Below are 11,866 nucleotides of genomic sequence, written 5' to 3' on the forward strand. Positions count from 1 at the left end.
CTCATCTTGGGAGAGTTGATGAAGACATCTCCTATTATTGTTATTTTGGTTATTTTACTTATGTATTATTTATTTTATTTGAGTTTTTATTAATGGGCTTGGGCTTTAGCTCATAGATTTTCTAGGGTTTATTTAGAGTTTGTGTTATTTTACTATTTAAATGCTTGTAACGAAACATTGAATGGTAGTTTTTAGAGATTAGACAATTGAGCGCTTGTTACAGCCGCCATTCTTCTAACCCGCTTTCTCTTTCTCTTCTTCTTCTTCTCTTATCTTTTCTGGCTTCTTTTCTTCACTGTTCTACTATTATTCTGTTTCTCTTTCTTGTTCCACCATTATCCAACATCATACTTCATACATTTTAACCTAAAAAACTAAACTCATCTCAATCTAAAAAAATTAAACACATCTCAATGGGACTCACAAAGTACTATTATTCACAACTCAACTCAATCCAACATCCAAACGTTGCCTTAATGTATCAGTTATTAGTATTAGAAAGAAAGAACGAAAATACATTGGTTGGATTAAAATCTCTTAAAACTTGTGTCTGAACTCTACGGTTTAGAGTGGGATAAAGGTCAGACACATATATTGAATCCGGCAGTATTTATCGAGTATTTACTCAGCAAAGTTCACACAGACAACACTCTAGATCCTTGTTGCCAACAAGGAAGAAAAAATTCCAATGACATGCCATAACCAAATATATCAGTCACGGTCAATTCCAAATAGCAAGAACTTTTGCCTGTTAAGACAACATACATTACTATTATACTCGGCTCAGAAATGATCCACTGATTCTGTTTTTTTCTGGCCGTAAAGGAAATAACATGTTGGTCTTCATTATAGCAACTCATATCATCCCGACAACCTTCAGCTGCTGTTTGGATCTTCTAAATATTGATTCTTAACTACTACAAATTATAAATGTTCTCCTTGTCTCCCTTTCAGATTGATAACTGCAAGCTCCTGTTCGACAAACTCTCCTGCGCAGATAGGAGGATATTTGCTGGCTACTGGTGATTCTGCAAAGTGGCCCAAGGGCTTCAACATAGCATCTGATGCTACATGGGCAAACAGCTACATAAGATGGAGGGAAAAAATGTCAGAAATTTTCCATTCGGCACAGAAGGGTCACGAATAAGCATAACATAGAAAATGCCAACTCACTAGTGAACAACAATGATGATGCTAACAATAAGGGTGTCAGTTGGCATAAATAACTAACCGTTGAAGACACTCTCCATAGGCTGCGATTTTGTTCCGACGCTAGTTTAATTGCTTCAATAGTCCTGTTAGTGACAAGTACTTCGTGCATGCCAGCTATGCAGTCTCCAGCAGTCAACCATTCTATCTGCAAATGTAGCCAGTGAAGAGATAAAAGAATTAAACTATAACCTAAAAGAGCGTATATCATTGCTAGCCAACTGCATTGCTTAAGAATTTTATTGCATAATTATCCGAACATGTCGAGGATCTAAGTGATGACAACTGCAGCATGTTGGAAACATAAATCTTGTACATGGTGAAATTGTCTTTTGCTTAACTATATGATGGGCACACTATATCACAACTACAACATATTTTCCATTGTGTTGTATAGATAAATCATTTAGCATTTGCAATGATCACACTTTATCGTTGTACAAATAGAACAGTCTATACTCCTTTAGGGAGCCAACATGAAAATCAGATAGTTCCTGCCATCGAAAGGACCTTGGACATAGTCCAACTCCTATGATTGTCTTGTTACAACCTTTAACCACACTCTTAATTACTTTTCCAACAAAGGTTAGAAGAATTATGCAGTAAACCAGTTCACAAGATCAACACCAAAAATCATTCATTACCCTTACCTGCTTTCCTGTTTGAATGAGAAGGCATCCTATAGGAACCTTAACCTCAACTTTTTCCCCATTTCTAAGCCAAATGTTTAGACCCGGGAACCGACTTCTGCCGTGAATGGTTAGAAAATTAAGATCATAATGATATCCTGCAAACACAGTACCTTCCTGGCCATATCGTCGGAGGTCACTACCAGTTGGAGCAAGAAGATGCGGCCCCTGGGTTTTGACAGAAAAGACACTTGTTACAGAATGCATATAGTTGGTAAGAAGCACATACTGGAATGAAAAGAATATTATTCATGCAGTGCCCTAATTACTACAAAAACTCAATAGCAAATATAAAATAAAATGCACAAGAATTTACAAAGTAATGCTAAGAGGCTAGCAAACAAGATGCAGACTGATATCTTCCCTCTCCATATAGAACTAGAGCATCTAATCAAATTGACACATTGCTAACCTGTTATTACTAGATAACTGGATGCATTGCCTAACATGAGAGAGAGAGAGAGAGAGAGAGGGGGGGGGGACTAAGGAGAACTCTATATCACTCATATCACTGATTTAAGGAGTCTGAGTTTTTCTACCAAAAGTAGAAAAAAGATTTTTAGGTAAAATTGCAATCACAACCATATTAAAAGATGTCTGATCAGGTCATATTATAGTCCAACGATTCATTATCATTCCCCAGTTTCACTTCTTTAAATGTAAAGGAGCAGCAATGAGTTTGGAGGCAGTAATAGAGACACAAGTGGTAAAACAAGTAGTATTGGAACCATGTGTTACCTGCTTCATAAGAGATGTGAATGTACCCTTTGGCAAGCCAAACCCAATTGCTGCCATTTCGGCAACTACCTGAGGAAAAATTAGTTACACAATAACTTCAGAGAATAAGCATAAAAGGTTTTATGAGCAAAATGAACCCCAATGATGACTTACTTCTATTGCAGATATCATTTTATATCCCCATGAATCCATAGTGTCTTTCCATTGAGGAAAACCTTCAGGTATAACGGGCTCTGAATTGAGTTCCTGCACAAGAGATATGGCAACTGAAAAAAAAAAAAAAAAAACGTATAAAATTATATGAAATTTAAAGATAAGGAAAGAGGCGAGACCTGAAATTGGGTGTTTAAAGGACGAGGACCCACTCTCCACATGTATCGCCACTTGCGATCCGGTCCTACGAGAGTAGCTGGTTGGAATTCTCTTGGCATTGCTTTTAGTTTCTCTTGCATTTCTTCATCAACCAGGCTCCTTGGAATTTCTACTCCCTCGGGTGTTACACCAACCTATTATCTCAAAAATTTTCCAGAAAAATTTTCAATATCTTAATAAAACAATGCATATTACAGATTAAATTGGTGCAAATAACAATGCAATATGAATACATGATGATGATCCTCACATTTCATTCATCCTTTTCATTTTCGACTGGTATATAACTAAACCCTTCAGTCAGCTGTTAACCAACTATTTGGTTCTCCACAAGAACAAGAGAATTGAGAGACAGTATCAACTAAGAGAGTTCTTTTACCCTCTCATGAGGACTAACCATACTATTTCTTTCCTTCTTTCCCAGAATCAAGATCCAAAACCATTTGATATAAAAAATAATAATAAAATAAAGAACTAACCTCCTCTACGAAGAAAAGATCTCAAAGAAGCCACTACCCCGATTCACATGAAAACAGAATGCACAATGGTGCCCCCTTTTATTGGTAATCAATTTTTTCTAGTCATAGGCCTCCAGTCCACATCCCATCATACTTCCAAGATTTGAATGATTTCTTCAAGTATCAATAACACTAAAACAGCATCGGTACAAATTTTATTTTATAGTTTAATCACATAAATAACATTTTTTTTCAAAACATAAAAGAACAAAGAATATACATTCTGAATCCTCGAACATCACATTCTTTCACCTGCATCCCAAACTACAAAAATTGTTCATTTGCACCCCCAAATTATCACAATTGTCAATTTTCACTCCAAAGTACCGTTTTTTAGTAATTTGCACCCTTGGTTTGTATATGACTGTCAGATTGTGAACAAATGTCCAAATTACCAAAAATAGCAATTTACCGTATAAATTAGTAATTTTGCTAATTTGGGGTACAAAGAGAAAAAAAAAATTGTAGTTTGAGGAAGCAAAATATAGTTTCCCGTAAAAATGTTAACAAGTAAAGAAACTGACTACTAGCTTATAGCCTTATACAGTCCCAAACTGAGTAAACTCCAACTTTACTTTCTTTTCCAAATCCAACCACTCCTACTTCGTAATGCAATTCCAAATACGGAACTCAACTTTTCCAGAGCAAGAATCATAGTTTCTTTGCCCATCCCACATTTTCCCTCCAAGCAAACTAGGCAGACTCTTTCCGACCTGGTAACGAAGGTCAGTGATCTTTTCAAACATTCCTGAGATTCCTAACAGCAAAAAGTTCAATATTTTCGCGGTGATTTTTTATAAGTATTAGAAGATTTTATTAAAAAAACATAAAAGGCACACCCAAGTACAGTGGACTTATACAAAAGGGGCATTAATTAATTCAAAAAAAAAAAACTTTTCCTTCCAATATTATTCCGAGCAACCAATTAGAGCAGAAAATTTTCAAAATTTCGAAATTGTGATTTAATTCACTTTGTTACACACGTTTTCTGCAAGTAATGATACCACCTTAATATTCTAAACTCCCCAACATCTAAAATAATTAATTCCTCGTACTTATCCTCCACTTTGTTTTCCTTTGCCACGTTTTACCGGTAAACAAACAAAGCAAACATTCCTTGAGTAAAGAAGCGCTAGATGGTCTAGTAATTAAACGATACTCCAACAGAAAATGAAGAACGAACAAGTCCGAAAGTTACTGTTCTAAAAATGAAAGAAGAAGAAGAAATACACCTGGTAATGCAAATTGGGACGCTCCTGGAGGAGCTTGAACTCCACAGGGCTCTCAAAGTAGCGCTCCATCATATCGATGAAGCGGTCGTTGTCTTCGGCCGTACATCTCGGATCCTTCACAAGCAACGCCCCGGTTTCTTTCAGGACTCGACTCACCTCCGAACAAAGCCCCGTCAACTCGGGTCCGAGTCGATCCGTTAACATCGACGGAACGACGTCGAGACTGCGTTCGTTGGCCGCCGCCAGATACGGCGTCAGATCGATCACCGGGAGGTCCATTAGGTACGGAGACAAGTTAACAAACTATGACCCAAAAAAAAAAAAAAAAGAAGCCTTTGGTATTTGTTTTTGAGGGAAATCTGAGCGTTGGTGATGGCGGGAGAGAGAGAATGAGAGAGCGTGGGGGCTTTTCAACATTTATCGTTTGATCTTTATTGGGGGGTTTCGTGTCGTGTGATACGGGGGGAGTGGTATTTTTTGCGTGTGGTCATCGCACAAGCAACTGATATGGGTTCTTAATTTTTTGATTTAATTCAATTTTTAAGTGGGACGTAAAGAATATCTTTTACAAATAAGATTTTATATTTTGAGATTTTATAAGCATTTTATTATGTATATTTTTTATGAGAATAGATTTTTCTTTTTTTGAATAAGCAAAAATTTCATTAAAATAAAAAACAAGATAGGATGCCTAGTTTCCGACAAAAATACTTCATTGTTTAACTATAACGGTATATAAAAAGAAAAATAAGACCTATTGAACAAATAAATTAGTCTCCATCAATTCCCTGCAAAATGAGATATTCTTACTTCTTTTTCTTTTTAAAATAGAGTTCTAATTATATTATTAACTAATTCTTTTAAAATATAGATTTTTGAAAATAAGAAATTTTTATTCTTTATAATAATATTAGTAGGACTCAAATTTTATTGTCATTTTCGAATATAGACCTGATGTAGCTTATTAGCTTTCACAATGGACGGGCCAACAAAGACGTTGGAAATTTCAGGTTTTCATTTTAGCAAAAGAAAAAGAAAATTTTGGTAACGTTCAACAAATGGAGCTGCTTCAGAAACAACAGTAATTACAGGCACCGATTTGTTTATCAACTGCACTCACTGCATAGCTTATTAGCTTCCATTGAGAACAATTCATTCCATTGAGAATCATATAAATAATTAAATGAGGCAAGAGGCAAAGTTTATAATTCACTCTAGTTTTTACTTCATTTGAAAATTACTGCCCTAATTTTTCAACACAAATGGAGCATGCACATGGTTGCAGCCCTCCCATTTTATGCCTTGTTTACACGAATTCGTTGCCCTTCCAACAACTGCAAAGAAGAAAAGCACAAGGAATGAAATTTCGAACAACAAGTAAAACAGATAACAGGAAAGCAAACTTTACTAGTGATGGCATCTGTTAAAATGCAGCCCATCTCCACGTACCAACAGTAGGGAAACAAAAAACAATGGAAAACTTGAAAGCGGCACGAGGAGGGATACCATACCGTTGGTATATCAGAATTCAATTACTAAAACGCAGCATGAACAAAAAATGATGGCAATTAAGCTTTGTTCCTTATCCCTCTATAACAATAATAGAAGCATGTGGCAGAAAATGTGCAAGAGGCATCATAAATATTCGAATATGAAAACAATCAGTCCAGAATTTGCTTTATAAAAAAAAAATGAAACGAATAATAAATGCTTACGAATTACACAAATTCTAGCAAGGAAATTAGTCTAGATAAATTGATTTTGATTTTTTTTTTAACCCCCCACCCCAAGCAAAAGAAAAAACAAGAGGAAGAAGAAGAAGAAGAAAACACAGCCATTCACAAGTGCAGGAAATCTGGCCGAACAACAATCAGCAGCAAGAATAGCAGTGCCCACCCATGTATGTCCACATAACCATCTGCATATCTACCAAGCTTCAATTTAAACAAGAGGGGCAATAGACAGCTCACCGTGTTGTTCAAAGACGAGATAGCAGCTTCTACATCCTCCTCTGAGGAAAATGAAATAAACCCAAACCCACTGGATTTTGAGGTCCCAGGGACCCGCGAAACCTTTGCACTAAGAACCTTTCCCTTCTCAGAAAAAAAGCTTTTGAGCATCTCTGTGGTTACTGTCTTTGCAAGATTTCCTATGTACACCTTGTGGGGGCTGTCAACAAATTGGGATTCCTCTGCCTGGAAAAGGGAAAAATCTACTGTCTCCAAAGGCTTTTCTGTTATGTTTACTTTGATCTCACGCCCTCCAATTTCCTGTCATTGACAGCTAATGGAACTCGTTAACTTTTCACAATAAAATGGTAGATAAGGACAATGAACATAAGCATGGAATGCCATGTGATTGTATATTTTTTGTTATAGTATTCAACCGTACAGTTCCATTCAGTTTCTCAATTATTGCATTTGCATCCTCAACTGTCTTAACGGTAACAAATGCGAATCGACGGCTCCTTCCAGAGTACTTGTCATACATCACCTATGAACAAAATAATGGAAAGAAAGTCATCTCAAATTGCACGTGTAATGTACATATTGAACCAAAACCCTCACCAAATCAGCAGCTCCTTACAGAGCATCGTCCATCAACAATTCAACCAGGTGACAAAATCCATTTTCACACTGAGGGATTTTCAAAGGAAAACCTTTCTTATTCAAAGCAAAAGATCAAAGTTATAAACTCAAAACTATCCCATTTTTTTATAAGTTCAAAACTATCCCATTTCAAATAACTTCAGGCAAAGATTAATCTTACTAATTTCTCCTAAACTTTTGTAAGAGTAAGAACACAAGCCATATCCATGACAAATTTTAATTCAATGGCAAGAAAAGTTACAGGAAATAGATTAATTTCATAATTTAATTTACATACTAACACTAATTTACATCGTAACGTTTGACCAAACGATGCTTTAATAAACGGGTTCAACACATGAAAATTTTAACTTTTCTTATAAGTAGGTGTAATATTTAACTTAAATGGGGACAACATGTGGGTGTTGTGGTTCAAACTCTGGGTTTATGTTCTGATATTTTTTATATGATACCATGTTAAATCCCTGACTAGCCTAAAAGCTTAATCAAATGGGAATGTGTTACCGATAATTACTGGTAGTCATCCATCATCACGTGGCTGCATGGAGTTGTTAGAAGTACTCATCAACTTGGCCAAGAGTCCTAGAGTCTTATGGAATAAAAGTAGTTTGTTAATAAGAGGGTTATATCTTCAGTAACTTAAGTCCGCCTTTATCCTTGAGTGTGTGTTGTTAAAGAGTATAATATTTATCTCTCTCTTTTTTATAAGTGAGTATCATCTTTACCTCTTGTCATGTTTATCCTAGTTTCAAAAGTATTTTAGAAGATAATGGGGTTGATGGGGAATTTCAAAAGCCACTTTCATTCGAAGGCACGAATATGTTGGTATTAAGAGCTCAATTTGAACCTTTCAAGATAATCACAGAAAAAAATGTGTTATGGAAGAAAAAGAAAGAGAATAGACTTTAGAAGAAAAGAAAGTGGAAGAAAGGGAGTTGGTTTCATTGTTTGGCTTTAGTTTTAGCTAAGCAATTATGCCAATTTTATCTCAAGTTAAAACAAACAATTGTGGTGAAGGTTGGGCTTCCATTTCCTCTCACATTGCCTTTGAGGACAAGGGCGCTTCTTTGGGGGTGGGAGTTGTTACGGATAATTATTAGTAGTCAGCCATCATCACGTGGCTGCATGGAGTAGTTAGCCGTACTCATCAACTTGGCCAAGAGTCCTAGAGTCTTATGGAATAAGGTAGTTTGTTAAAAAGAGGCTTATACCCTGAGTAACTTAAGTCCATCTTCATCACGAGTACAGGTTATTAATGAGTATCATATTTATCTTTTGTCATGTTTATCCTTTTGTTATGTAATAATCTTTGTAGGGAAGCTACATGTATCATTTAAGAGGCACGGCCTTATGAGTAAAGGCATTAGTGAAGTTATTCCCAAAGCTTTGTGTTTGAATGAGCCTTAGGCTACCTCTAATAACCTACTTTTATCATTAAATACGCCCTTGTTACGGGACCCATCATCTGAATCTAATTATTTGATTTATATCCTATCACAAAAATCGATTAATATTAATTGAAAATACTAATCTTACAGTTAGTTTCTACAGTTAGTTTTTACCGTTGTTAGTTTTTTATTTTTTTACTTAATAATTAAGTAAGCATTTTTTAATAATATTATGATTTTTTTTATTTTTTAAAATATATTTAAATATATTAAAAAATACATATAAAAAATATAAAATAAAAATTCATCCTAAAACAACTAGCGGGAGCCCCAGCGGGAGCTCCCAGCGGTGGGAGTAGCACCGCTCAATATTAATTTGTCTGTCTTTCCCATTGAACATCCCACCACAGATCAGTTTGCATAACTGAATAAGACCCTATTTCTATAGAAAATAATTTCAGCAAACCAGTAGCCAAAACAGCACAAGAAGTAAATACGCAACAATAGAAGCCTAAATTGAGAGAATTTTTTCGGAGACATAAACCTCAGCTTTCTCTACAGCACCGTGCTCTTCGACAATCCGGGTGAGCTCTGCGTTGTCCAAGGTCCTCGGAATGTTGCCTATATACAGCCTCCTGGCGGCCTCCGAGGATGGGTCAAGGGAAGCAAGCGGGGTCTGGGTATCCTCCACCACAGCGAAGAGTAGCGCTCGGAAGCGTTTGTGTGTGAGAAAGATAGGTGAGAAGGTGAGCCTGGGAAGGTTTTGGAGATTGGTCGGATTGGGAGAGTGGGAATGGAGCTTTGGTGGGACTATGAGGGATTTTGGAGTGTTTTGGAGGAGATTGGGAGTTGAGAGCTGTAGGAAAGAGAGTGAAGCCATATTTGAAGTTGTGCGAATGAGGAGGAAAAGGATGGGGTTTGGAGTGGAAATGAGAGTGGGAGAGGGTAAGGAGAATTTAGGAACGGGGGCTTCTTTTCTCACTTTTTCTGCTCCACACTTTCAAGTTTCTTTCCTTCTGCCGCAAATGCAATGCAGACTAAAGTCAAAGTGAAGTGTTTTGTTTAGGCAAAAATTTTATGAAGGCAAGTTTGTATGAATTTATTATATAATTTTTTAAATAATTTTTTTTAAAGCAGTTATATAAAGTGATAACAAGTAATTATATCATTATCTTCTAACCTAATTATTTATACTTAGATTATATAAAATATTAAAGGTTAAGAATTTAAGATAGGGTTTTAATTATTAATTATTAATTATTAATAATACACATAGTATTAACATTATTAATTTATTTTTTTCATTTTATATAAACTTTTTGTTAAAATTTTGAAAAAAGAAAAAAAGGATCGGGACCAAAACATCCCAATAAAAAAATAAAATCATTATAATATATAAATGAAAAATAAAATCACTATAATATATAAATAAAAAATAAAATCACTATAATATATAAATAAAAAATAAAATCACTATAATATTTATCACTATTAAATATAAATAAAAAATAAAATCATTATAATATATAAATAAAAAATAAAATCACTATAATATATAAATAAAAAATAAAATCACTATAATAAAATAACTATAATATATAAATAAAAAATATTTATCACTATTATATATAAATAAAAAATAAAATTAAAATATATAAATAAAAAATAAAATCGCTATAATATATAAATAAAAAATAAAATCACTATAATATATAAATAAAAAATAAAATCACTATAATATATAAATAAAAAATAAAATCACTATAATATATAAATAAAAAATAAAATCACTATAATATATAAATAAAAATATTTATCACTATTATATATAAATAAAAAATAAAATCGCTATAATATATAAATAATATATAAATAAAAAATAAAATCACTATAATATATAAATAAAAAATAAAATCACTATAATATATAATAAATAAAAAATAAAATTACTATAATATTTATCACTATTAAATATAAATAAAAAATAAAATCATTATAATATATAAATAAAAAATAAAATCACTATAATATATAAATAAAAAATAAAATCATTATAATATTTATCTCTATTATATATAAATAAAAAATAAAAACACTAAAATATATAAATAAAAATAAAATCACTATTATATATAAATAAAAAATAAAATACTATAATATTTATCACTATTATATATAAATTAAAAATAAAATCACTATAATATATAAATAAAAAATAACATTACTATAATATTTATCACTATTATATATATATAAATAAAATCATTATAATATTTATCACTATTATATATAAATTAAAAATAAAATCATTATAATATTTATCATTATTATATATAAATTAAAAATAAAATCATTATAATATTTATCATTATTATATATAAAAGTAAAATAAAATCACTACAATATTTATTAATATTAAAAAATCACTATAATAAAATCATTATAATATTTATTATTAAAAATCAAATCACTATAATATTTATGGGACCTACACATTTTTCAACTACCTACTCAAAAGTCAACAACTCAACCTACTTCATACATCCAAACAACTCAAAATACTCTCAATGAGACCCACAAACTCACTCTAATCTTTACTCATAACTATTTACAAATATTCTTAACACTTCTCAACACTTTTCAACACCCAAACGTACCCTTAATGGTCTGAGAAAATTGATCCGGTCAAAAATTCACCTTCAAAACTAACTGGACCGGACCAATCACACCAGGGGTGGTATGATACTAAAAAAATAAAATATAAAGTAAAAACAAAGTGAAGTATTTCGTTTTTAGATGGTGCTATTATGCCACCTAAATTTGTTCGTTTGGTGTATTTTTAGTGTAAATTGTACATTTTTTTCTTTCTTTTTTTTCTTTTAAATATTTTTTAAACATCTTTAAACATTTAAAGAAAACACCAATACACTAATAATAACTTTCTTAACCATTAAATAAAAAAATTTAAAAAAAATAAAATAAAATACATGAACGAGACAAACTTAAGCAGTATAGTATCATTTTCCTTTAATTTTATTGTTTGTTGGGTGTCGGTTCAATTCAATTTGCTGATGTAAAAGCCATACAATGAAAGAAACCTGAAAAAATAAA

The 11,866-nt window shown here is 32.7% G+C and overlaps 2 protein-coding genes across 2 annotated transcripts; both read right to left on the bottom strand.

Annotated features, from left to right (window-relative positions):
* Positions 1-594: 594 nt before the first annotated feature.
* Positions 595-5,156, bottom strand: LOC108987951. The gene is made up of 7 exons (XM_018961037.2): positions 4,759-5,156; positions 2,969-3,142; positions 2,790-2,882; positions 2,637-2,705; positions 1,860-2,066; positions 1,232-1,357; positions 595-1,083 (listed from the first exon to the last, which is right to left on the bottom strand). Exons 1-7 carry the CDS (start codon positions 5,035-5,037, stop codon positions 925-927), a joined length of 1,107 nt encoding a protein of 368 aa, XP_018816582.1. The 5' UTR covers positions 5,038-5,156; the 3' UTR covers positions 595-924.
* A 667-nt stretch (positions 5,157-5,823) lies between these two features.
* LOC108987961 (30S ribosomal protein 2, chloroplastic) lies at positions 5,824-9,791 on the bottom strand. Its single transcript, XM_018961047.2, has 4 exons — positions 9,300-9,791; positions 7,150-7,251; positions 6,729-7,028; positions 5,824-6,092 (listed from the first exon to the last, which is right to left on the bottom strand). Exons 1-4 carry the CDS (start codon positions 9,633-9,635, stop codon positions 6,054-6,056), a joined length of 777 nt encoding a protein of 258 aa, XP_018816592.1. The 5' UTR covers positions 9,636-9,791; the 3' UTR covers positions 5,824-6,053.
* Positions 9,792-11,866: the final 2,075 nt, after the last annotated feature.

This window comes from Juglans regia, chromosome 5, assembly GCF_001411555.2.
Source record: "Juglans regia cultivar Chandler chromosome 5, Walnut 2.0, whole genome shotgun sequence".
Classification (NCBI taxonomy): Eukaryota; Viridiplantae; Streptophyta; class Magnoliopsida; order Fagales; family Juglandaceae; genus Juglans; species Juglans regia.